The sequence below is a fragment of the Lates calcarifer genome, linkage group LG23 (genome assembly GCF_001640805.2).
Source record: "Lates calcarifer isolate ASB-BC8 linkage group LG23, TLL_Latcal_v3, whole genome shotgun sequence".
NCBI classification, from domain to species: domain Eukaryota; kingdom Metazoa; phylum Chordata; class Actinopteri; family Centropomidae; genus Lates; species Lates calcarifer.
This window is the reverse complement of record NC_066855.1, coordinates 6,751-34,659: the sequence shown is the minus strand read 5'-3', so window position 1 is coordinate 34,659 and position 27,909 is coordinate 6,751. Positions and strand designations below refer to the sequence as shown.

The 27,909-nt window shown below is 41.7% G+C and overlaps 1 protein-coding gene across 2 annotated transcripts; it reads left to right on the top strand.

Moving 5' to 3' along the window:
• The first annotated feature begins 6 nt into the window (after window positions 1-6).
• LOC108874716 (uncharacterized) lies at window positions 7-27,605 on the top strand. 2 transcript variants are annotated; one of them, XM_051066316.1, is made up of 6 exons: window positions 7-234; window positions 1,321-1,448; window positions 2,210-2,473; window positions 6,110-6,285; window positions 11,018-11,298; window positions 27,537-27,605. In XM_051066316.1, the coding sequence occupies exons 2-6, from the start codon at window positions 1,333-1,335 to the stop codon at window positions 27,576-27,578; spliced, it is 879 nt and encodes a 292-aa protein (XP_050922273.1). In that variant the 5' UTR covers window positions 7-234; window positions 1,321-1,332; the 3' UTR covers window positions 27,579-27,605. The 2 variants fall into 2 exon arrangements, with proteins under 2 accessions (XP_050922273.1, XP_018518742.1); XM_018663226.2 differs by having other exon boundaries at window positions 7-379.
• Window positions 27,606-27,909: the final 304 nt, after the last annotated feature.

Here is a 27,909-nt window from a genome sequence, read left to right as displayed (position 1 = left end):
AGGCCCGGCCCCGGCTCCAGATGTGGGACTGGGCGTCTGTGCGGTGCAGTTAAACCGCAGTGAAATCTGAGCCCGCTCCGGCCTGCCTCTCTGTATTTTGGGATGTTTTACATGGGGCAGGACAAAGACACGTTACCAGGCGGGAGCCCAGTCTGAGCAGATGTTCCTGCCCTGGGAAAAGAAGAAGAAGAAGAAAGAGAAGAAGCGACGTTATTTGTGCAGAAGAAGAAGACGGTACAGTTTCCTCCTGCTGCGAGTCCTGTGTTTGAAGCTCAAACGATTTAACGGATTAATTACTGCAGTGAGGTGAAGGACAGCTGACTGGATGCGTTTTAATACTAAACCGAAACCGACGTTTTGAAGGACAGAGTTTGTGCTGGTAGGTTTGATGAGTGAAAGTTTTCCTGTGTTTTTGACTGATGTGTTGCTTCTGATTAACCAAGGCAACACAGCAGCCACGTGTGGCTCTCTGCACTTTAACAGCCAGGAGGGAGGCTGCAGGCTCAGCTGAGTCCATATCCGAGGATAATGTCAGTTAAAACCATCAGGTTACTATGGCAATACCATCTCTACCTAGTTACCAGCTGGTTAACCAGCCTAACCTGCAGCTGATACCTGGATAACCAGTTAACTCAACTGACAAGGTGTTGTCTCCAGGGCAGGCAGGTGAAGAAGTAATGAACAAGCTAATATTAGAAGCCTGCAAACAAATTAACAAGTTAATGTTACGAGCTAGCAATTGACTAACTAATTAATGCAAAGCACCAACTAACTAACAGGTTTAAGTTTCCAGTCAGCTACCAGTTAACTAACTAGCTAATGTAACCAGCTAGATATCATCAAAATAAAAAGCTGCTCACCAACTTAATTACCTAATGTTACCAACTTATATGTCGCCAGTAAGGTACCAACTAACTAACCTATATTACCAGCCAACCAACGAAACTAACGTGGTGATGTTTCCAAGTAAACTAGCTACCTATTAGCTTAACTAACAAGTTAATGTAATGAGTTAGCCGACCATGTAATGAACTAACTAATTATGTGAGCTACATACCAATTTACAAATATTACAGTAACTAACACAAACTATCCAGGCAGCTAACCAAAGAACTAACCGGTTATTGTTAGTCAACATTTAGTGGTTAAACTGACTGAAGTCAGTTGAACTCACTGAATTCATATAGGATGACTCTGATTGGACAGAATCTGCGTGGAAGCTGGACTGTTGGACTGTTGTGTTGTTGTGTACCACCTGTATGTTTGTGTTCAGATTGTTACCTGACCCGCCTATCACCTATCACCCCCGATCCTTCACAGATATGGCTGAAGATGTCTGTGGATTCTGATAACTCCTGTGTTTTGCTGTCATCGCGAGACTCCAGGACGTCCTGCGTCTTCCAAACAGCTGATGAGAAAGATGATCTCCCGGGAGTGGGGGAGGAGAGGTAACGGACTCTGAACAACCACTGACAGATTTACGATGTTCAGATCGATCGTTGCTTCCTTCTCCTACTTACTATGTTTTCTGAGCATCTGTCTCATTCTGCTTCCTGATCTGCTCTGAAGATGATCGGAGCCACCCCGATAAATATTAAACATGTTGAATATTTCCGATCAGAAATCATGTTGTCCTGGGGTGTCCTGGGGGGGACACCGGGCAGACCCTAGCATGCTCTCGATAGCCAATCAGGAAGCAGCTGAGTGAAGATGGAAACACAATAATAACCAAGAGACGTCATCGTCCGCCATGTTTGTTTTCTCTGACATGGTCACATGTCGAGCTGTGAGAGTCCAGACTCTGGTTGTTGGTGGTGACTCTGTTAGTGTGTGGTGTGGCTGTGTCGGTCTTCTCTCTGCATATCACACACTATAAGAACACAACTGTGAAATCTGACATTATCTGTCGATGTGTGTGTGATCTCTCACATTTTCTACATCAGTTAAGATTTTAAAAACCTGTTAGTGTGAGTCAGGCTTTATTTGAATAGTATTCAGCTGCTTTAAGACTCTGTTTCATTCAGTTTCACTCTTGGACCTGACTCCAGATGAATGATGGTGTAGCTGCTGGGTGTTTAAATAAGGAGCGGTTCACTGTTTGTTTCTGCTGCAAACAAGTGGCCAGAAAAAGCCACTTACTGCAGGTATAAAGGAGTTGATGTGACCTCTGACCTCTGGGAGAAGCCTCATGTCTTCTCTTTCCCTGCAGCGTCCTGGAGATGCTGAGCTACTCCAAGTTCTCGGACCTAGAGACGTGGCTGTGCATGCCGTCCTCGCTGCTGCTGCCCAGGGTTCTGGACTCCAACCGCACTTCCTCCGCCTCCTCCTCTTCCTCCAACTCCTCTTCCTCACATGCATCCAACCACTCCTCCAATTCCCCGCCGGTCTCCTCCTCCTCCCCTTCCTCCTCCCCAGCTTCCAACTCCCGGCACTCCACTTGCAGCGAGCCAGGAGAGGCCGACACACCGCTCAGGTAATGTCTGTGGTTATCATGAGATTTAAAGACTGCACCAGGTGATTTCGTTTGTTTTACATCAGTGCTGATTCATTTCTGAATGTTTACAGTTTTTAATTTGAGACAGTCGTTGGTTTCCATGAATTTGAGCACGGATTAATCATTAAAAAAAGAATTGTACAGTGCAAACTTAGCAACCGCCTTTTTTAAGACATGTAACAACTTCAAACATCAGGAGTGGGGGATTTACTGATAGATTTTATATCAGAGAATAAAACCTGAAAATGCTGTGGTTAAAACCACAGACCTTATTTCAGACATTTAACCAGGAACACACTGACTTTGGGACGAGGGAACAGGAAGTGCTAACATGCTAACATGCTAACTTACTTCCTGGTTTCAGGACTCACTCCTGCAACCCTCTACAGTTTGCATTTCTTTATCTGCAGCTGTAACTCGGCTCCCTCTGCTTTCTTCTCTACAAACTGTACATTTAAAAAACTCTAAAATATATAGATTGATTTTAAAACAGTTGCTCACTGTAGTTTTATTTAAACAGGAGGAGACAGAGGATTTGTTGGGGACTATTTTTAGCAGCAGATTAATCAACATTTGGTGCTGTACTGCCAGTGATGTGTTTTTAATAGTTTTTGGAAACTGTGGAGGAATAACATACAAATGCAGTTGTTGTTGCTGAGGCCTGTGCACAGACTTGGACGACTCCTATCACAGAGCACCGTCAGATCACTTGTTTGAACGTTTTACAGTAAATTCTTCACAGACTGGAGTTACAGGAGAAGATAATGGTTCCAATGGCCACCAGATGTCTTTGTAATGATGTTTGAGCAGAGAAACTTTAACTCTGCACCAGTTACCTAAAAAAGCGATCTGTTGAAGCTGTGGTCAGTTCACAGACTGCTCCTCCCTCTCCTCCTTCACCTCCTCCTCCCTCCTCCATCCAGCAGAAACATTGTTCCTCAGTTGTTGTAGCTCGTAAAACATTTGTCTGGCACCATGGCGATGGCAGACATGCAGGGAAAGATAAGCCAAGAGCCAGCAGGGAACCCGAGGGGGAAACAGTGGTGTTTATAGACTTGGGGGGAAATGAACTACTAATATAAGGAAGTGTGGTCATTATGACTGGGTGTTGTATGGAAGGAGGAGGTGGATGTATAGTGGTAAGAGATTTGTTTGGACTGTGTGGTCGGTCCTCCTCTGTCCCAGGACACCATATTCAGCAGGCTTCACTCACGCTTCATTTAAAAAGAGGTGAAGGTTCAACGCTGGTTGTAGGAGATTTTAGATTCCTCAGGAGGGAACCTAAAACTAAAGGAGGCCTCTTCAAAGACCAGAGATCTGAGTGGCTCTGAGGTTTTAAAGATGTCTGACAGTTATTACCAGGAGGGATGATGTGTCTGTGCAGGTTTTCAGTCATCCAGGTCATGGTAGTCTTGTGAAGTCTTGTTACTTTCATTTAGGCGGCACATCATCCCTCCTGGTCTTAAGTGCTAGAGTCGAAAGCAACTGGACTTCTTTTAGGTTTAGCCTGATTATAATCTCTTGGTCTGTTTGTTTTCGGAGAGGACAAGACCTCTGAGGAGAATTCAGCTTCCACTAAAAACCTCCTGAGCCATGAACACTGAAGGAACCTGAACCTACAAATTAAACATAACTTCTGTCACCCAGCTGGACATTGTATGCTCTTGTGTAAAACCCTGTAGAAGTGGTTTGGCTTTAAGAGGTCAGACCTCCAGCAAGCCACAACAACAAAGGTTTGCAAGAAAACAGTTACAGCTGAAAGTGGCAACACACACACCTGAAACAAAACCACAGATGCAAGTTTGATACCAATACATCGCATGAGGATCAGAGTTTATCCACTGTCCAAAAAGTTTTTTCATATCGTCTTGAATATCGTTACCCTGAAATATTGTGTGATATTATTTTAAGGCTATATCACATCTCAGGTCTATACAGGACAAACTTTTGGTTCAAGGAAAGACAGCAGAGACTGACTCTACAATCAGCACTGATTGCTAAACATCAGGTTATTGTTTTTCATGGTATGATGAAGCTGGTCCTAAAGGATCTGTAGAAAGAGTGTGTGTGGTGATCAAATCCTGCAGTCTGGTTTACTTGTCTGTAGGTGGCGCAGTTTGAAGGTAGATGATGTTGGCTGAATCTGGTACACTAAAGCAAGACGTCAGCGAGCCAAATCATATAGATAATGGATTTCCCACTGCCATTAAATGCAACACAAGCCACTCTCCCTCCCCGGTTTGGTTGAAGGTTTCCTTTCATTTGACACAAAGGCCTCCTGACTGATCAGCCTTCACTGGATAAACTCTGTTATCTGAAGCAATTGACTCTTGATTCCCCTGAATGAGTGAGGTAAGGTTACACCCCCACTGGGCACTGAACACCAGAGAGGACCTTTTCCTTCTTCTGTGGACCTCCAGTTCAGGGATGTGTGGTTACTTTTCCTGCTTGGATCCTAAGAAAAACTGGCATTCATGTGCCACTTTGACAAAACACGATGGTGGTGGAGAAGCTCTGAATCAAGGTTGTGTTTTTGTGTGACGCTGACGTGAAGTGTGTCGATCAGAGATGCTGACTTGGGCTCAGCTGTTGGACTTTGTCTTGTGGAGGAAAAAGAGGGGAAGCCGTCGAACCAGAGGGTCATGGCGGAGCCGCAGTTACACTGTCTCAGAGGCCAGGTATCAGGATAACAAATCATCTCAATATATTGACTGTGTTTACAGAGGATTCTTCATCCATGGTTGTACGTCCATTGGCAGCCATTTTAGACATTCATCCTGTGAAACTATTACAAGTTACTGTTATTAAAATATCTATTTTCTGATATAATATTGTATATTAGTAAAAAGGAAGTTGTCAAAACAATCTTCCCACAGTCTGTTGAGTATTTGTCCAGGAGCTTTTGATTGTATTACATGGTCTTCATCAGCAGGTGAAGTTGCCTAGTTATCATGGAACTGTTAACATTTCCATATTTTCTGAGCCCTTTAAAGACTGTGTGGCCAACATGGAGTATTTCATAATAGATGCAGAGTCTGTTCTTGATTAATTGTGTGGTCATTGCAGCCTCCTATAGCCAAGATGACTTTGTGAAATTGTTTTGTTCAATCAACAGCTAAAAACCCAAAGATAATCAGCGTAAAATGGAGCCAGATAATTTTTTACTTAATGAACTGATTATCAAAATAGTTGCAGACCATTTTTCTCTAGATTGACTGAAAATCCACTGCCAATACTGAGTGCTATCTTTCTAACAGATGTGCAGCCTGTGTACTGGTGTCTGTAGAGTTAAAGGCAGGTCAGCTGACAGTGGAAACACTGACTTTAATAAAATAAAGAAACCATGTTTGATGTGGGTGGAGTATTGTGGCTGGTATGATCTGGTGCATCACCAGACAAAAAATCATTTAAAATGATTTAAGTGGGGGAAACATCATCACTGTAATTTGGGTTATTGTAAACCCTTTGTGCTTTGGTAACTTGTGACATAGCTTGATGATGAGACTAAATTTCCATTTTGTTTTCACTTTATCTGACGTCCAGTTCCTGTTGGACGTCTCCTGTTCTGTGTGCGAACTGTGCTTGATGACTTTCCTGTGCTCCACCCTCCTGCAGGTCGTCGGAGAAGGAGTCCACCTTCCTCACTCCTGCGCTGAGGAAGGAGATGCCGTTTCTGGCCACGCCCCTCCTCCCCATCCTCTCCTCCACCCCAGCCTCCCAGAGCGGGGTCAGCATCAGGAAACGGCGGCGGCTTGCTGCCAGTCCTGGGGGACTCCACTGGAACTCTGCAGGTGAGACCGGACTGTGAGACAGACACCTGACAGGAACCAATGAAACTTGGATACTGATGAGTTGAAGGCAGGGTCAGTGTGAAGTGGTGGACGTGCTGTCATGTCAGGAATGTTTTTGACACACATGCTCCGGCTGATGGTCTTGTTTATACTGTCTAGAGGCTTTGCTTCCTGTGTCCTTTAGCTCCACCCTTCTTGAGAATGATAATGAGCTTCCTGTTGAACAGATTACAGCCAGTCCCCTTGTCCTCAGCAGAACATGCATCAGGTGTTGTGAGCCCTTCAAAAGACAAAAAACCAACCCCTCATCACAGGCTTTACATGTCCACAGACTGTGACTGTTACCCATATTCCACGAGGCACGTTCTGGTCTTTTTTATAGATGAAACTGTCTAATACTTGACAAGTTTTGGGCAAAAATAAAAACTAGGATCTTGTACTTGGCAGTGCAGCAGTGTTGGAACAGCATTTAAAGGTGTATATGTTTTTGCTATTGCTACATTGCCAACCTTAGCATTAACAGTTTTTAACATGAGAAAGGTTTTTGCAAAAAACAGTAAACCTTTATTGCGTCTTCATGGCCTGAAAACACACACTGGCCCATCTCGTGCATGGCAGTAACGGTTTCAGCCAAATCAACTTACATCTCCACCTACTGTTCTGGTGTACTACTGCTTTTTCCATCATTTTTCCAGCTCAGAACTGGACTTTTTAAAAATTGTTATGGTGGAAACAGCCTTAGAGGAAATGAGCCTATCCCGTCTCGTCACTTTCTGATAGCAACTTGCTGCAGCGTCCAGACTGTCCTGACAAAGCAGTGCTGTTCAGAGGACATATTCTAACCTCTTGGATTTTAAATGCGAAAATGGCTGAAGCTCTTTCCCTGAGAGCACCTGCTCTCTGCAAGAGACCACCTTCAGCAGCTGAGAAAACCTACAAATAGCTGCTTTAACCCATCATGTTGGTTGGGTGCCCCAGTTAACCTTTGTTGCATGACTGTCCCCCGCATTCTCTATCTGTATCCTCACTGCTACTGTCAAAAAAAAAAAAAAAAATCTTTAAACCGTCATGTAGAGGCTCAGTGCTCAGACAAGAGTATTTTGGTGCCTGTTTTTCTCAGAAATGTCTCCTGGGGGAATTTGGAGAAATGATTTCAGTATTTCTAAAACCCTTGCTGCAGCCCTGGTGACAGTAACAGTTTCCATCCTTGTTAATTTAGGAATTACCAAGAGACCAGTTCAACTGTCCCTTCTCCCAGTAAAACTCCTGCTACAGTTACACTGCTGTTTATTTTCTCTTTGTTTTCCCACTCTCTCCTTTACATTTTTGTCTCATGTCATTCATCATGTTCCTGACGTCTTCTCTGCCCCGAGGCATTTTTAAGCCTCTTGAGGAATCGGTTTCCTCTCGTGTTGGTTTGGTGTTTTTGTGTAGTTAGTTATCACGGCTGTGCAGACTCCTGCTGGCTGCTGTCAGTGTTTGTTTCATGTTTAATGTGATCATGAATCTGGTGATAACATGGTTTCAGACTCCAGGTTGTGACGCTTGCTGACCATTTGTTTTGCTGTCTTTCATTTTCTCAAAAACATGATGTTGAAATGCAAAAAAACCCAACAACAAACAAATCAACATTTCTCCATTCTTATCACCAGTTGGCAAACCGTTTGAATACCAAGCATATTGTCAACTCAGCTTCCCATGACGGAGATACGACCTCAGAGCTTTCAGATCTCTGTGGTACGTCACGTGTGAACTTTACTCTGAACTCCTTTCAGTTCTTCGTTGTCACGAGAGCAAAGAGCATCAGCCTTTTAAACATATCTATGAAAATGAAATCCATAAATACACGAAACAACGAATTGTCCTTAGCCAAGTTCTGCACATTCCGCCTTGACATTTAAGACCTTCAAGAAATGGAGCAGACTCCATGATACTTTCACAGGAAGTGGGGGACGGATAGGGAGAGAGAGTGGACTTGTTGGTAGGTGTGCGCTGGAATTAGTATTTAAATGGCAGGCTGGATGCATGATTGAAATTTGTCCATTTGACCAGGAGCCACTGTATGCACGATTCTCAGACTGATATCCAAACATTTCCATTTTCTGTGTACATTCATCTCAAGCCGTCGTCTCTTCATGTCACCTCCCTGCACATATGTCTCTTCGAATCTTCACATCATCTCAGGTTCATCTGGTAAAAGAGACAGAAATCTACATTTATTCAAGTTTTCACAGAATTCAGTCTGACCTTTGTCCACCAGAGGGAGCCATGACTCCAGCTGTGTGAGGAGGAAGTTCAGAGTCAGTCCTGGTCTGGTTTCAGTGTTTAGCCTAAATCACTGTTACTGAAACACTCACTGAACTTAGCTGAAGTAAAAATGTTGTATCACATCAGATTCACAGGAACATGTTTTCATAAAATAATGCCAGATATTTTTATTTAAACTTTCTTTTACCCTTTGTGAGACATCAGACCTGCAGCTGAGATGTTCTTTTAAACTCACAACTGAATTATTTTCATTAATTATTTGAATACAGACTTCATTTAATTGATTATACTCTAGAATGAAGCCTAGTTGTAGTTATGAATAAAGTATGTGAGGAATTTCTTACAGTAACATTATCCTGCACCAGCTGAGAAGAACCAACAGAGCTGTGGTAGAACACCATATTGGCCCAAATATAGGACGGTCCTGATAATAAGATGCAGGGTTGTCTTCCTGGTTCATTGTCACACAAGGCTCCAGAAACTCCTGCAGGTTAAACTTGTATGACACTCGCTAGCCACGCAACATTAAGGTTACAAACAACCCATAATGCAACACTCTCTGCAGAAGACCATGTTTAATTGTTACTCTCCTCATTCAAAAAGAAAATCTGATGTTGCCTCGTCCTCAAATATAAGACTACCGCCGCATTTCAAACCTTTTTTCCAGAGGAAAATATCGCCTTGTATTTCAACTAATACCATAGCTGCAAAGCTTTTGTCAGTGGCAGTACGGAAATAAATAAATCCAATAATAACACTAATGCACTTGATTCAGCTCATTATGAAGGAACCATACACAGTTTGTATCTGATTTAACTTGTTAACAAACATCTACAAATATCTAACGAAGCAAAAACAGGTCATTTTAGGACGGTTGGACGAGCTAGTATTTGTGAAATGTCTTTGTGAACTGATTGTCCTTCCTTTCTGTTACATACCATTTCTAAATACCAGGGCTGTTTGAAATCATTCCCTCCCTGACTGGAATAATAAGGACGTGCAGTCCAGGCAGATCTGGGCCCCCTGTGTCCTTCAGGTCTCCTGGTTCTAACAGAGCAGATGTCCATTTAGAAACCACTGTTTCTCTGTTATTATAAAACCTTCTTCACATCTTCTGCTTCATCACTCTGCTCTGCAGCCGTCGGCTCTGTCCTCCTGTCCCGTCCTTCACCACCCTGCTGTCAGTCTGGCAGACGGTGCTATCAATTTAGGATTTTATGGGCTTTTGAAAATGTATGTGTGTGTGAGTCAAAGTCAGGTCAGATATAACTTTTCAATCTTTTTCTTTTTCTCATTTAAATTCAGCTTTTAATGAGCAGAAACTCTCATTTATCAAAAATGGAAATGAAGATACTCTCTGGGAAAGTGTCGCTCATGGTCAAAAACACCTCATAATTAACGTAAACCTCATTATATATTTCAGATCATGGTCGAATGGTGTACGTTACCCATGATCCCCCTCTTCTTCTGGAGCAGGAAGTGCTGTCACTGTAACAAACACACTAAACTCTGTTTCTAATTCTTGATATTTGCGTCAGTTTCCTGGCTGGATATCAGAGATGATGGTTTTTAACTGATCTACAGTTCTCTCTCTCTCTCTCTCCGAACACTCTTCTACTTCTATTATCCTACTGTAGTTAGCATGCTAAACAGCTAGCCTCAGCCCAGAGTGACAACAGGTGTTCAGGGAGCAGAGTGAGGAGTGACAGAGGCTCCACTCTCACTGCTACAAGTCACTGAACCATCACAATGATTCTGAAGCATTTAGCATCATTTCTATGTGGAAAAATTGCAATAAATGGAAAGTCTGGAGTATTAATTCTTGGGATTGGTCAGGATTCAGACCAAAATGTAAGATCAATGCTGTTTCTGGGACCTCCTTCCTGATCCAGATCGTCTGCAGGATTAAAACATCCCAGGTTTTATCTCTGGGCTCTTCTCATGTAGTTTTAATGCAGCAGCTCAGGTAGTCAGCCAACCTGCAGCCTGTCACCTGATAACACACACACACACACACATACTCTGAATGAACGGAAACATGAAACCACCTGAAGGAGCGGAACAAGATGGAGGTCCTGTGGTTGAAACTGGAGCGAGGCCAGTTTTCAAATTTGTTTGTTCAAATTTGACTTTTAGATTTGAACATTTTGAAGCTGCATTAGGCGAGTTTCCCCTCTGACCTGCCGCTGCTTTTCCTCTTTCATCTTCTACCTTTGAATTTTATATTTCATCTGACTGACTGAGTGTTTGGCCTTTATTATTCAGCAGGGAAAACTTGAAAAGGAAAATGCAGAACTTCTACAACCAGTGACAGATTTGAAGGAATATCTGCATTTTTCCTTCATAAATAATCGGTATTGATAATAATTGATGACCTGATGTGGTTACAGTTATTACAAACATATTGTTCCTGTTGTTTGTGGTGTACAGTAACAGCAGGGTGTCTCTGGTTTCTCTCATCCAGGTTCAGTGCAGCGCGAATTCTGGTCACCTGATCTGTCTCCTGGGTCGAGGGGGAGTGCAGCAGCAGCAGCAGGTGGACGAAGAGGAGGAGGAGGAGGTGCAAAGAGCCTCCCCCTGGTCGAGGTGGGCGGGGCAACACCGGCCCGTGCTGGCGAGCGGGCGGCCCTGAGGAAAACGGTTTCGGTTGATGACCGACTGCTGCAGCCGCCAGGCGGAGAGGAGCGACACCTGAGGCTGCTGAGTCGACTGGAGAGAGGCAGGAAGAAGCTAAGAAACATCCATGTGAGTACCTTCATATATTCTTATTTTAGCTTTTATCACAATTTAAAGTTTCTTAAGCTTTACTTAATTTGAATTTGAATAGATTTTTCTCAACAAAAAGGAGAAACAAACATTTTGTTTTATCTAATTCCTCACAGGTAACGTTTGATCATAATTTAGATGACATTTAGTTTGTTGGGATAATGTTTGTGTTCCAACAACATTAGGGTATATCAAGTCAAATTAGATGTTTAAATGTTTTTCTGTTAGTTTCCACTTTCATACATTTTATAACCTCATCAGCCCAGCAATGATCATTGAGAAAATACCAAAAACTCATACATTTAACAGTAATACTTCACATTAACAGCCTTACAGTGTGTTCCACAAGGGAGAGGAGTATTCCTCCATTTCCTTTCCATTGCAGTGCCTTTATTGTGAAAGATCTACAGGAATGATCATTCCATTATTGGATGTAGTAGTCAAAGTCAAATTACCTAATTATGAATTTAGGAAAGTGGAAAAAAATTTATATAGCGGAAATATTTAGACTGCTAATTAGATACAACACAACTGAAATGTGTCTGCACATTGTCGCCCCCTGTGGCAAAGAAAGGTAATTACAATCGTGTTTGAGCTACAACAAAGATGACAGAACATTATGTTTACAGTTATCTGCAAATGTGGCATTATTTTACTTTTACTTAAATATTAGCTAATTTGGATAAAGTCTTGATCATTTTATTGACATATGAAAGTCAACGGTTTTAAATTTCTGTTATTATGTTTTTATGACTAAAATGTGAATGATACGAAAAAAGGAAATATATAAACTAATAAGATATGACCCACTTGAAATTTGTCTGCACATTGTCGCCCCCCTGTGGCAAGGGAAGGTCATTACAATCGTGTTTAGACTACAACAAAGATGGGAGAACATCCACAGTCTCGTGATATTGTCTCGTGTTGTGGGTAAACTCATGACTTCCTGCAGATATTTCACATTAAAAGCCTTCCAGTGGTTAAAAGGGTAAGACCCACGCTTTTAATTTGACACATCCACAAGAAATGTTGGGTTTCATTGATGCTAAAGTAAAAATGGCTAAGTGTATCATAGTAGTATTAATTAGTGAACGAAAACATGATTCATGGTAAAGAGAGAACTCTTCAGTGAACGTGTTGTTTGTTGGGTTATGGTTGTCCTCTCAGGATGATTTGTGTTGTTTTGTTGTGTTGTGGTCCTCTGGGTCCTTGATTTGCTGTTGTGAGCTGGATTGTCAACATTCACACTTTTTCCAAGAGCAATTGTTCCCTGTTGACCCTCTGTGGTTAAACTCTCTCGGCCTCTAAAGCAACGTCGAGTTGTTGTTTTTCGTTCTGTCTGTGTTTTGTGTTTCATTGTGCAGCTCTGAGCATTTTAACTCTGTCCTAACCTGGACTCATTGAACCTCTCCAGTTACACTTTCATGTTGTAGTGAGTCACAGCTGGCTCTGCAGCCTGTCAGGCTGCACCAAAGATGGACAACTGAATCAGCTCAAATTTAGCTTTTACCAACTTCACAACTTAATAGTGTAAAAACTAAAAGAAGAACAAAGATCAGATCAGTTTGACGTCAGACCTGTGACCATGTGGAGGAAGTACAGTGTGCTCAGGAGCAAGTCAAATACTCTTACAGACACAAGGACAGTTCTGAATAAAGACCTGAATGCCTGTTAAAGAATCCAGTGTACTTTAAATTGATCTTCTCAGGTCAAGTTTACCACGTAGAAAGTCAAGAGCGCTTCATTTAAATGGTTAAAGTCGTGAGAACACTGTTGCTAAGTGACTGAGTGAAATAAAATGAAGGACACTTTATTCCCTTTTTTTAAAACAGTGGAAAATTTTGTACTAATATCTTACTGTGAACAAGAAAAGGTCTGATTCGAGAGCCTAAATTGACTGTAGCTCCATGTGAGTCCCAAACGTTTCTGCTTTAGTCCAGACATTTGAATCAACTGACCACAAGAAACTAAGCCCATTAGAGGGCTCAGTTATTCTGACAACAGTTTTGCTTATTGAGTAATTAATTATTTGTTATTTGTCAAACAAAAATACCAAATAGTTCCAGCTTCTCAATGTGAAAACTGTTTCTTCATCTTCCATGATAGGAAACTGAAATTATCTGGATTTTTCTTTGTCTTCTTTGGTCTGAGGTTTTAACACAAGCTCAAGACATTTTCAGGTTTTATTCTCGGACATAAAATGGGTCAGTAAATCCCCCACTCCTGATGTTTGAAGCTTTTACGTGTCTTAAAAAAGGCGGTTGCTAACGAGTGTCTAAATGAGACTACAGAGGTTGTCGGGGACGTTAACATGAAAACCCATCTACTCACCAGTCCACCTTTACAGCCTCGTTGTGTTTCTACTCACGCTCTTTCAAACTCTCACTAACTTTCTAAGAAGAAAGGCTTTTGTAGAAGAGCTCAGTTTATTTTCTGTAATAATCCAAAACCCAATGAAAAAATCTCATTATCCATTTTTTTTGATTGTCTAATTAGAAACAGCACCACCTAGAGTCAGAATGAGTCGCCACTCATTAGGTGTGTTATTTATAGATCTGTACATTTCCTGTTTGTCAGATCTGTGTTGTAGACAGTCAGTGGATCTCTGTGATATTCTTGGTGATACTCCAAGCAGAGTCATACAGTCGCTGATGAATCAGTGATGTATGTGTGAATGAGCCATGGTGTGGGCAGGACTGAGTTAAACAGCCCGACTGTTCAGTTCCTTTTTTAAGACTGAGTGGGTTTTAGGAGGATGTGACTATGTTTTGTTTTTGTGGGTCATAAAAGGTCCAGTCTGTGGCAGCTGATAACTTCTGTCAGTGTTTCTATAATTATATATGATTCCACTTGTCAGGATGTTGAACCATCTGCAAATGAGGCATTATCAAATGAAATATTTGCAAATTTGCAGAAATCTGAACACTGGATAAAGTCCTGACATTACTTTATTGACATGTTGGAGCTGGAGTTGGGTTTTTAAATTCAATTCAACTGAATTTACATTAAATCTGGTTGTTTTAACCAGAATTATGCTGCAAGATGTTTATTTTTTCAACTACGTTTAAGCTCCCGGTCATTGGCTAACCTGTGATTTTGCAAATTTCCAATTTATTCCTGTTAATTCCCATGAAAAGTTTGCAGTCCTATCTACAACTAATAATATGTTTTCATCAGCCTCAGTTGTGAATCGATGCTAACAGTGCATGTGACTTTGTTAAACTGTAGAGGTGGTATGTTCATGTTGGCGTTGGAGGATCATTACAGCCTCCTGTGACTTGACTCTTCTCTCTAACTTTGAGCCTGATGTGAGTTTTATTGTTGAATCAGGGTCTGAAGGTTTTTCTCTCTGACTGGATGTTAAAACACAGCAGTTCATCATCCACACTGAAGTAAATTCCTCTGGTCTGGTTGTGTATTTCACTGTGTGTGTTTTTGTGTTGACTGATGGCTCCAGTTCTCCTCCTGCCTCTTCTGCAGACTGATTGATTTAAGTCTCTCTCTCTCTCTGTCCTTTCTCTAACTCGTTTTCCCGGGTCTCTGTGGCTCAGCTGTCACGCTCAGCGTCCCAGTGAATCATGGTCCGAGTTGTTGTGTGATCTGTGTGACTCACACGAAGGACGATGACGGTGAAACTCATCATCACAGCAGCCTCGCTCTGTAATCTCCCGTCCTTTCCCACGTTTCCTCCCTCAGCTCCTCATCTGTGGCTTCATGACAGAACTCAAACTGTCCAACAGTGAATGTTCAGATTTCACCTGATAATGTGTTATAGTTGTGTTTGAACCTAAAAAAAGACAAACATTTAAACATGGATGTCATGACAGCTCCTCAAAAGCTAAAACATGTGGATTGCCCCTGGTGGCTGGCTGCAGTAAAACTCATAAACCCTGTCCAAAGATGGTTTCTGTTCATTTACATTGTTGAATCACACTGAAGTTTGTCCAGGTTTGTTTTCACTAACTTTCTAAGAAGAAAGGCTTTTGTAGAAGAGCTCAGAGCTAAATGAAATGACCAGTTGGAAGCTTAGTGGTGGAGACGTTGACGTCATGTGACCGTGGTGTAGTTGGTTTATAGCCTAACATTAGCTTCTTACTTCTGGAGATCGGATTTAGGCTTCAAACAACTTACACTTTTGAAGATAATCTTGTTGAACAAACGTTTGTTGATCACAGAATTAACTTCCTATAATAATCCAAAACCCAATGAAAAAAATCCCATTGGCCTTTGGTGAGGGAACCAGGCTGGTGCTAACTTCAGGGCTGGACTACAGAAACACATCACTGTACCACTCTATTAAAAAGTCAGTGAAACATTGTGATTGACAGCTGTGATTGATTTGTGATTTGTTGGGTGGGTGTATGGGCAGGACTTTAGTTTAAACTGAAATTATCTCAGTTTTTCTCACATATAAAAGTAATTTAGAGATGTCTAATTTAGTGGAATATCCATGTCAAGGAAACCTGACAACCTGTGATTTATGAGACTCTCGATGACAAAGTTATTGTTGAGTTATCTTAACTTCCTTGTCAAAAGTCAAAATAAAAATGATGAGTCAAGATGAATTCAAACACCTTTGACTCTGAATGGACTGAGTCCTCAAGACAGGTGTCCTTTGAACTTTGTCCTAAGCAGAGCAGAGCTGTAGACCGGGGGCAGATGGAGAGTTTCTGTTGTTCTTTAAGCTGCCAGTAAAAGTTTCAGTATGAAAACAGACACACAGCTGGTGTCCTCTCTGCCTGGTCACATTCTGCTCCGTTGTCTCCGTAAATAATAGATTTCCAGGCAACACAGGCAGCCCCAGCGACAGCGCAGAGACAGAAACATCCCTGTGTTTTCGCTCGTCTTCGTCCTGTCGCTCAGGTTCATCGATGGAAAATCCTCGCAGAGGCAGCGGCAGCTCTGGGGTGTTTACCTCGCTGTCGTAAAACAGAGGAATTGTTGTCTTTTGTTTTGTGTGGAAAGTTTGGCTGCAGGGCAGAGAGGAAGCAGCAGGTGGTGGACAGGCAGCAGAGCCTGAAAGACGAGCGCTGCATTGTGCAGGACGCCAGTCTCTGTTTCAGAGCTGCTGAGGCTGAATCCTCCTGGGATGATTTAGATTCTCTCTCTGTCCAGTCATCTGTTGGTTCATCACATTTGTCCACACAGGACTTCATATTATTCCAGTGATTCACACCTGTTTACTGGTGTATTAGTGACCAGATAATAAGCTGTATTTATTGTGTAGATCTGAATGACGACTTATGATGGAACCACAAAACTAACTCTGATGGAAGTCACATTTCACTCCATGTTGAACTGTCTGTATGACTTTTGATTGTTTATTTGAGTGTCTTCCACCTTTCTTGTTGCCCAGCTCATATGGACTTACAATACACTTAAAAACTAACCTTGACAAATCAAAATGAACACTTCCACAAGTTCAGTTATCCCACTGGATACAGAGTCTGTCTCTGCTGCGTCACATTTTCTATAAAACCACGTTAAATTGCAGACTCAACATATCAGCATCAGACAAATCAGATCAGAGTTCTTCACCTGAACCTTTTCAAGCAGACATTTTCTTAAGTCAGTAAATGGAGGGCAATAAAATACAAAATGAAATTCATCCTCAACCACCCCTAGATCACAAAAGACACGCAAACTTTCCTTTACATCTGTTCACCTCAACTGCCAGAGTTCAGGTACCAGTTCTTAGCTCAGCTCACAAATATCTTTGTATTCTCTCTAAATATAATTTTAGGTTCTGTATTGTAATTGTCTATAATTTGAATGTAATTTCTTACAGATTTCTTGTTTCTGGTCTTCTGTATACACCTTGAATAGTTTTTGTTGAACTCTATAATGTTACACTGTAGGTTATTCCTAAAGATGAAATTAAAACAACAATAGAGAGTAATGTCTCAACCTCACGTGATCGAGGATAACTATGTCCACAAAGCAAATCCCCAGCCTCAACTGCTTTACACGACACACCTCCAACCCCATATCACCTTCAATAACTCATTTAGCAGTAAATTTATACATTATTGTGTACGTGTCAAATTATATTTGAATTTGAATCTGGAAACAGATTCTCTCTGCTCTGACTGTTGCTGAACAACCACTGAATCAGACGTAGTTACAACCTCCTCTACCTGGACTCTACCTAAACGTGATGTTGTGTATATATAGTAGGTCCAGCCAGATTGTTTTACAGACTGTAACAGAGCCACATCTTGCACACTGGGTGCATTATCTTTGAGCAATCATCAGTGTGTCACGGCTTCATTTTCACTGTTATAAGAACTGTTGTGAGGACTCTGATCTCTGCAGGGACAATAAAGCTCAGCAGATGTTGGCAAAACCACCAAATTCTGACAGATCAGGACTCCTCTGGAGCTCTAAATACTGGTGGAGGTCATTTGGTGGTTGATGTTGGTGCTCCTCTGCTCCAGCAGGGGGCGAGCTCACCTCCTCCTCACCTCTCACCTCAACACTGCTGCCTCAGGACACTCCTGCTGTTCGTCTGATTCTGGCAATAAGGTCCAGTAAATAAATAATTGCTGTTCATATTGCTCCTCACTGAGTGGAGCTTAAAGCTTTTAAATCTGGAGTGGAAAGTTTGAGAGGAGCTTTGACAATTTAATCAGGCAGACTCGAAGCCCCCGGCTGTTTCCCTCCCCTCTACCTTCACCTTTTCCATCAGGAGAGGGAAAAAAACTGTGTTTTATGGCCCGAGGAGATTCAGGCAGTAAATTGAGCTGCTGGCTGACGGAGCTGATGCAGATAGATTGACTGTGAAACATATGATTAATCATAAAAAAGGCTGAAGATGATGAGTTCTGAGAAAAGGTTTGACTGTGCTGCTGTCAGCTGAGCCGGCAGAGGTAATCATCTTCTTGGAGCTGAAGAGGCGGTGGTCGTTCTTTATCTTTCTAATAGATATCGTGACCCTGGTTCGTGAGTCAACAGGTCCATTTCCATAGAACTCAGACAATCGGCTCATCTCTGCCACAGACTGAGAAACACTCAGTCCAATCCCAGACAAAACCGCCTGAATTTAGACACACAGGAGTTATGATTCTGTCATATTTGATCTTTTATTTCTCTCTGGTTTGAACCACACCAAATCCAGTGTCCAGTGACGAACTCAGGTCACAGGCAGTTTGACTAAAGTGTGATGTTCCTTCCTCAAACTGTTTGGTCTCATGAGGTCCAACTTTTTCTCTGATAAAACAGATTCTAGATTCACTGCATGAAACTCCTACGTAAAATTTAAATTATATGTTTTTATATGTTCGGCCTTATCACAAGCGATCCATCACTTAAGCCTCTACGTGTTTTCTCATTTTGGGGTAGAAAATGTGCTTTTAGAAAAACTAGAATAATTTCATAGTTACAGTTTTGTACCTTTTCCACTTTTGTCTTGGTCTTTGTTGTAGAACGCATACGCAGAGATTTTTTTTTTTTTTTTTTTTTACACTGCTGAGTACAAGTATAAGGTGTAGCAAGTCCTTGTATGTATGCGCAGGGTCTCAGGACAATAAAGTACAGATCTCGGTTGAGCCTTAATTTATTTACAAGTGTTCAAATATTAAACCTAAATCAATAAAGGTTTCAGATATTACAAGCTGCAATTTAAATTCCAGTCCTAATCTGACTGATTGATCATAGAGCAGACAGATTAATGTTGCGCTGCAGGACAGATGAGGTGATGCGAGGTGAAACAACGTCTGTAACCAGGCGTCTGTTCACTGTCATTAGGGCCATATGGAATAGAAATACATGTTCCATACATAGAATCCAGCACAGGAGGGATTTGTGCGTGTGTCCTGTTTACTCTTACATTTTTCTCAGGCCGAACTCGCCGCCGTCTTTTTGTACACTAACACTCACAAACACTTACACAGTGGTGTATTTAGCAGCCATGCTCCCGCGGGGCTAATCATATCAGGGCACAAGTCAAGCAAGTCTTTCTGAACATCCATTAAGCTGCTTCGCTGCACCAAATCCTCCATGAATCACCCCACCATGAAATATTAGCCCCATAAATTCAGCCTGCCATCTTATTAAGCCTAATCCCTTAAAAAAACATGGCGTGGAGCGGATGATTGGTGCCTCTGCCTCCCCCCACCGCCACCCAAACCCACCTCAGGAGTGTGTGTCCGCATGATATGAGAGGACTGCATAAACAAATGTGAAGGGCTGCAGTCGCACTCTCGACATTTCCTGATGTTTTACTGCAGGACCGAAGAAATCCTCAGCTCCTGCTCTGCAGCAAACACACAAAAGCAGTTAAATTCACTCGAGTGTTACGAGTAAAAGTCCTGATGGAGAAGAAGTTTTTAATACTATGGGTTATGAATATTTTCAATGATGATTCATCTGCCAAAGGTAATTTATTGAAGAGTAATTAATTAGAAAAAAAGGAAAAAATCCTGTGGGTCCCAAGAAGCCAAGATGACATTTTCAAATTTCATTTATGTAACCAAAACCAAAGATTTTTCATTTACAGTCATATGAAACTGATAAAAGCAGTCAATCTCACACTGGACAATTTGAAACCAGGCAGATACATCACCCTTGTTTTTTGCTGTAAAATTGTCTTGTGCAAAGGAAAATAAACAGCTCCACTCAACAAGAAGTCTTCATAAAACCACTTGAAAACCTGAAAACCTGTGAAGAGCAGATCCAGATCCAGGTCTCTCTGACTGTTACTGATGTTTTGGTAACTGGCAATGAGGCTGTGAAATCAGGAAGTAAAATGACTCATTTTTTTGTTTTTCCCATGCATATTTAAGAGTAAATCCTTTTTGTTTAACCAGAAACATCACTCTATATCACTACCGGGAGTTGCATAGTTTGTTTATGTTATTGTGTGGTACTTTTACTTCAGTAAAGTATCTGATCCACCACTGAAAGTCACACAGTAACACAAACAAACAGATTGAGGCAGTGGTATTTCAGCAGCTCCTGTGTTCTGTTTCGTAAAATTCCAGTTTTTGTCAAAGGAGTCTGATAGTGATATAAAGTGATGTATCTGGTTAAACAATGAAGACCTGAGCCTGATTAATTTCATCTTAGAGTGATAAGTCTAAAGCTTGGTTATGATTTAGTGCCAGTGTGTTGCACGTGGCTCGACTCCTCTCCCTCCCAGTCTGGACTGATTGTACCCAATCAATGCCCATGCCAGTCAGCTTGTCACTCACCCAGTGGATGAGCCTGCCAGGCAGCGCTCGGAGGTGCCAGAGCCGGCAGTCACTGCCAGGAGGGACGGCTCAGCCTCCCCTCCTGGCGGCCCCCCCAACCACCGTCTGGAGGCTCCTCGCCCCGGCCATGAATGCTGGCATTGCTGCGCTAATTAACCCGGGGAGAGGCCAACAAGCTCGCTACAGTTCGGCCTCTGACAAATATCAAAATAAAGCCTTGTTCAAATTAGCAAGGTGAAGTGAGAAGTAGTGGAGGGGTGTAAGAGAGAGGGCAGGAGGGGGAGGTAAGATTCAGCTGTCTGTGGTCAGACTCGATCAGCCATGTGTGTGAGAGAGCGAGAGAGAGAGAGGGGTTATATTCGTTCAAATTAGTGGTACAGTGGTGAAGGTGCCAGGTAGATGGACTGTGTGTGGTGATGCTTATATTAGCTCACCTTAGAGCAGCTAATCATTGTTTTCATCAGGATGGTCAGAACTGAAAGATCTGAAGGTAAAGTGAGGAGGTTCTCATGAACAGTTTTTATTTCACAATGATGAATAAAAACCTGAATCAGATCAGGATTTGCTGTGACTCCCCTGCCTTTAAGCCTTTTAGCTCCAGGTCTCCTAAGTACACCTGCTCTCAGGTACTCTGCAGGTAGGTTGTTGGGGGGTGGAGGGGTCCAACCATCTGCTGAAGGACTCCTTGTTCTTCTGGTCTCTGAAGATGAGTTCTTCATGACTTGTCTTGAATCAGGAACCGATCAGATGCCTCGTTGGACTGATGACGGAGAAGAATCTGAACATCTAAAGGAAATAAAACTTTTTGCTGTATTTCTTTATCCTGACAAGTTCTGAAATAACTTTGCACCTTATTCAGATGTTTTTTGGAAAGAAATAAAAACAGAAAGGAGAAGATATTCAAGAATCTGGAACCAGTTTAGATTAGTTCCAGCACTGGATATAATCCTGATTATTCTAAGACACGATCAGTTATTGGGATGCTTTGTCTGGATTACCAACAGAGCAAATTAGGAAGCTGCTCCAGGATTATTCATTGTGATCACCTGCTCGTCCTCTCTCCTGCATGTTTGATGTTCTTCATACATCTCCAGCCGACTTAGAAACTGGAAAAAAGCTGGACCCTCTGTTTTCTTTCCGTGACATCTTAACACACTGTTGATTGATTGGTGATTACTTATTCTAAAGGAACTCATCTTTTGTGATCATCAGCTGAGATGGACATCTACTTCCCTGCCTTTCTGTCTTTTGTCTCGTCTGTTGTTATCACAGGAGGGTTATCACAGGAAATATTCATTTTCAAATGTCAGATGTTTTTTGAATGACTGTGATAAAGCAGCACCATCATTCCTGTTTCTGCGATGACGACTAAAAGGAACAAACAATCTCAGAAACCTCATGCGATCCTGTGAGATTGTTCAGGTCTCTTCCGTAGGATTTGAGGTTTTCAGTCTAGAAATGTAGACGATGAGGGAACCTGAATGAATACACAGTTTGTGTTTATTTATTGGTGTCAGCAGCTGCTTAAGTTGCAGAAATCCCTTGTAAGAGATCAGTGACTCTGGCAGGTTAACCAGCCTTCATGGAGACAGTTTATTCTCCAGGAATAGTCCAGCTGGCTGGTGAAGCAGTCCGAGTGGTTGGTGGGTTAGGTAGTCAGTGTGGCTCTAATGGACAAAAAAAAGGTTAAATTTCCTGTCTTGGAGTGTAGAGAGAGACGGTGTGTGTTCTTACATAAGGTCTGGTTCTGCTAACAGTCGTCTCTCTGTGGACTTGCTTGATCCCTGGGGCCTGGGACGTCCCCGGGGAACTCCAGTTACTACTGAAATGAAGTCATCACACTAACACACTCTCGGTCTGGCTGGCAGTTCGCCATTGTGGCCTCTGACTGGGACCTTTATGACTTGGGAATTTGAGGGAACAGAGAAAAGATAGAGAGAAGACCTTAACACCTGGCATGAAAAACTGCACAGACATAAAATGCAATATATAGGTTATTTCTTTACCTTACACCAGACACAAAAAGTAGAACAGGAAAGGTTAGGCTCAACCCTTCATCGTCTTGTCCACTCCAGCCAATCACTCAACAGCATTAATTCAAGCCTGCTGGTGTCCTCTGACATTAAAGCGTCAGCGTGGGACCTTTTGACATTAACAGAAATACCAATGGAGCGAAAGGGGAAGTGAAGACGGCAGCTGAATGAAGGTTTGATTTGGCTTCAGGTCAGCGGATACGAGAGGCCTCTGGTCCTTTGTTCTCAGACTGGAGTCCATCAAACACAACAAGTACAGACTTTATTTTTGTTTAATAGATGACTTGTGTATATTATCAAGAGCACCCTCCCAAAGTTCCTCAGAAATTTCTTCTCCAGGTTCCACTTCCCAAAATGATTTAAGGGAAATTAAGGAGTCTAAACATAGGGAATGAATCTGAGCGTACATGTTTGACATCACTCCTTTCAAAGCAGGTACTGGCTTAAGAAATGTGTTCAATGATGTATCAATGGGTAGATTGGACCCTGAGGGAATGTCCTACTAATGCAACTACAAATCTGTAAGTACCTGAAAGAGTGTTGATTGAGTAAAGCTACATTTTCAGATAACTGTTGGAAAGATGTCAATATATTGGTCTTTAAACAATTTAATGCCTAAATCAGACCAAATTGTGAATGCACAGTCCACCAAAGATGGGGGGAAAAATATCGTCAGGAAACAAATTGGTCTACTGGTTTAAACCTGATGTTGGACACGTTGAGACCTCAGATTGGCCCGTCTGCAGAGAACCGATGTCCTTGTGGCTTTGTGTCAGTTCACAAGGCAAACAACAAGAAACAACCTCAGCGAAGGACTGTCCTTGCAGGCAAACATCCTGACAAGAGATTGAAATGTACTTTGGACTGAGTTAGAGCTCTTTAGAAAGAGGAAGAAAAAAGGGAAGGTGACATATTGAACTCTGAGGCTTTAGCAGAGACAGATGGAGTGAGAGGAGGGCAGAGAGGAATAAGCCAGTGACGAACAGAGATGAAGCCAGTTGGCAATGAGCCAAGTTCACTGGTGCCACAAAGTTCTTTACTTTTTCACAATCGGACGACCTGAAAATATAATGCAGCTGCAGCACTAGCTCTTTTCATGGCAGCACAACATTTTACCTGGAAAAATGATCTGATGAGTAAAGCACTAGAAGGACAAACAACACATAACTCCAGTGTAAAAATTCAACCGTGGCTCACAAATGTTCAGGCAGAAACATTCAAGACTGCAGTAATTTTCAAAGTAACTTCAGTGTAAAATTGTTAAAGGAACTGACTTAACAGGGACCTCTGATGTCTCAATTTTTAATTGGTTTAAAAAAGTGGGGGTTGTCTTATATTCAAGGACGTGTTGACAAAATCAGATTTTCTTCAATGTAACACCAGCGTTTCCAGTCTGTTTATAGTGAGTCTTTCAGAGTCAGTAAACGGCACTAAACGTGTTCGGTTTGTGTGCTTTAACTTTCTGGAGGATGGTGAGATGTGTTTTTCTGCCACAGAGGAAATGAATTGATGATGAGTGAAAATGGGTTCTTAGGGTTCAACAGCTGTCACAGATGAGGAGCTCAGAGAGACTTAAGTCTGAAAAACTGTCAGAGAAAATCTGACCTTCAACAGTCTGAGACTGACAGACAGGATACAGTAATGTGGGTTTAACGTATGACTTTATTTATTTATTTGACTTTTATATTTCACTTCTACCAGAGAAAAGATGGTTGAAGAAGATGATTAGGACTCTCTTCTCCTTGGATTAATGGGAAACTTTCCCAACAGGAAAGTGAGAGTGTCTTATCATCAAAAAGTCTTTTCTTCAGAAAAAACAGTTAGAAAAGGGGGTTTCGCTCCCTGTAGTAATGCACACAAGGCAAGAGGTCAGGGTTAAAAAAACCGAGTAACTCGTAATTACTACACATCTTTCCTGTATAAAAATAAACCAACATACCTCATAGGCTGCTTATTACTTAAGAGGGGTTAAATTTTGAATATGTTGTCCTTGTCTTTGTCTTTGTCTCTTTTCTTCTATGTAAAGTTTGCTTACATGTTTTAATCTTTAGTTTTAAGCCAAAGAGCTCATCTAATGCTCTGCTTCCTTGGTGATTTGCTGGCAAGGTCTGTTTTCAATCAATTACATGCGTGAAATTTAGAGATTATTTCCACCTCCAAGACTACTGTATTAGAGGTAGGAACCAAAATAGCACAGTAAACAATGAAAAACTGAACTGACAATGTGAGGAAGTTACAGGGGGGTTGCTCTACAACCAGTGTCAGTATGGTCATTCACCACACATCTCTATAACCAGTGAATGTAGCTATGCTAACATTAGCACATCAGCATGATAAAGTTAAACAAACTCAAAGCACACCCACAACCTAATGCAGCAGTAACGTGTAAGTTAAGTCGTAGATTAGTTTGATTGTTGTTGTTGGGATTTACTCTTGTCTCTGTCCACACATTTGTATTGGACTGTATCCATCTTTGTTTTCTCAGCTTCATGTAAGTCAGGATCAACTTGTTTACCTGGACCAGTTTGAGTTCGCACTAACATCCTGTTTGTAGCAGAAACTGTTGACTTTGGAAATTTTCCATTTTGCTGATTGAATGATAAGGTAATGTTTGATAGATAGACAGACAGACAGATAAAATACTTGCTAGTTCAGTTGTTGCTACTTTGCACATAGCAGTTAGCATTGACTGATAAAACAGTCCAACAATACAAGCTGAGTCTGGTTTGTCCTAAAATGACCACTGTCCAGCTGACCTGGACTAACCTTACATTGTTTTACCTAAATATTATTAAAGATCTAAAGAATCAAATGATGTCCACCAAATAATCTTCTTGAACGCTGAAGGATTTGTGGAGTAAAACCTGTCTTGTGTTTTATCAGAGTCAGACTTTGACTTCAGGAGTTTGTGATTTACAAGTGGTTTTGTTGTTGTGTGTTTGACATTGAAGTCCTGCTGTGTGGTGTAGCTGCTCTCTGGCAGCAGTGAGCAGTCAACAGATTTCTCCCTGTGGGTTGAGTGATAATCTCATTTTTGTGGCTAGAGGCAGCGGGAGGGCACAAAGCATCCTTCTTCACCAGAGAACGAATAACGCCAAATCTTCCTCCCGCTGCTCTCATCACGGTCCACAAACAGCAGAACAGAGCACACATAAGTAAAGTCAGAGATATCAGTGAGAGCAGAGCAGAGAGCAATGTTTGAGGACATTTTCACTAATAACCACCTGTTTCCTGTCTAGTTTGTCTGTCTGTTTCCTGTCCATCAGAGAGCAGAGCCGCACAATCACCGTGGGAAGAGAAAATCTGAATCAGAGTTAAGACACATTGACAGACAGTCATGCTGTTTTTTAGGCAGCATTCCTATCTGAATTGTACAAAAATAGTCAAGGGTGTAGATTTGATTTTGATGGGTGGTTGGAGCATAAAAGTGGTGGAAGCTGACGACACCTGACGACAGCCTTCATTTATATTACAGACACACTCATAAACAGGACTGAACAATTTGGAAAAATACCTATTTGCGATTTTTCTGACAGATATTATGATTACAATTTGATTTGTGATATAATTTTTGAAAGTCAAGCTTCAGTTCAGAAACACTGATAATTTGGATGTTTGTGGTTGATGTCTGTCCATCTGTAATTTTACAGACTTACAGACGCCTGTAGGAGCTTTTCTTGCTCTTAACGTAATGAGCTAATGTTAGCGTTCTTCCATGTTTTTTGTTAGTGGGCGTTTACACAGCCACTTTGGCCACCTCTGATTGGTGAGCATGTCTGTTAAATTTGATGAATCATTCAGCTGTACTCATAAAGGCAGTTTGCCTCTCCTCCTCTAACTGAGCTACACAGTCCGTTTGCTGCTGTTACCTGATGAAATAACTCACTGATGCAGCCATATGACCAGTGATTCAACATTTCTCTATTCAAAACAAGGTTACAATGGATGGATGGGACAACACCGGATTTTGGATTTTCCTACAAATATTCATTAACATGTCTTTACACATTTGCATGTCAATTTATATCTTTCAAAACTCAAAAAGGTCTTCAATCAATCACGTGAAGTTCCTGCATGTTTTAACCGTTTGTATGTCCTGTAAATGTGGCTATGAGCCAGCATGAGAAGAAGCATGAGAAATAAGAGTTGACAACATGGCAGTGACCTGCAGAGATCTCGCGAGTTGGCAAAGTTCTCTGTGAGGAAACGCCAGCAGAGGAGGAAAATGGGCAGGACACAGATGAGAAGGATCCCCGCAGGGCGCTGCATCCTTTCTGCATCTTCAGATGTTTCCAGAGTTTGGTGAGGGGACCTTTGGTGAGGGCCAAAGTGAGCACTTGCAATTTTCCATTGCAGCATCGTCTCCAGTTGTCAAGGCGACAGAGTATTTTCACTCCACGCTGCCCAAACCCTGCCACCCCTCCATCGCATCCAACCATCCCCTTCATCTTCCCACTGAGAAATTGCACTTTACTTTCGAGGGCTCGAGGGTTTGTCGGTCTGTAGTCGCAGCACAGGTAGTGGCTCATACTCAGACCTAAATCTGTTTATACACCAGACAAGTATGCTACAACCCAAAAAACATAAAAGCAGCCACTTCCCAAACCGTTCATGTTCCTCCCACTGAAAACAGACTGTTTCATTTTACCAAAGTAGTTTTTTTATTGATATTTTCACACAGAATAAATGATGTGAACGCTACATGATGGTTTGATTAAGAAAACAATGCTGAAAAGTGACGGAGCGGAGGATTCAAAGACCGCTCATCGTGTTAGTGAATGGATGAACGCTGCAGCTGAATCTGTGATATCTGATTTGTCAACACAAACCTCCCAGACACTGATAATAGCTGCATCTATAAAACCTTTGTGTATCTGTGGTGTGACAATGTGTTTTCCTCAGTGTGGAGGGGATAGATGTGTTGTAATAAGCGTCAATTCTCTGCATGATCCTGCATAGAAATTGATGATTTTCTCCTGTGTTTCCTTCACAGAGTCTGGGAACCACAGGAAGATACGACACCAGGAAAAAGTAAGTCTCCTCTCGCTGTGTTTATCAACAGGAAGCAGTTTGTTTCTGAATCATTCAGTCTTTTACTCTCTCTGTGTTTTCTGCTCTTTGTCACTGAAATACGCAGTGGAAATATATTTCCCGGAGCCCTGAGAAATAAGTCATAATTCAATAAAACAGGAGTCATGACCTCTCCTGTATTTTCCTGAGAGAATGATAAAAGAAACCAGATTATGTCAGTGTTCCTATTGTTTTCTATTTTCACCCAGTGAAATGAAATACATTGGATATTTTTAGATGGGTAAAGAAACTGTGGACTCTTAAGTAAGCTCACAGTGGTTTGGATAAATGTGTTT

Excerpts from the sequence above, each read along its gene's own strand:
- LOC108874716 (XM_051066316.1), top strand. The coding sequence starts at position 1,333 with ATGTCTGTGGATTCTGATAACTCCTGTGTTTTGCTGTCATCGCGAGAC. Across the intron at positions 1,449-2,209 it reads CCGGGAGTGGGGGAGGAGAG|CGTCCTGGAGATGCTGAGCT; the intron begins GTAACGGACTCT and ends CTTTCCCTGCAG. Across the intron at positions 2,474-6,109 it reads GAGGCCGACACACCGCTCAG|GTCGTCGGAGAAGGAGTCCA; the intron begins GTAATGTCTGTG and ends ACCCTCCTGCAG.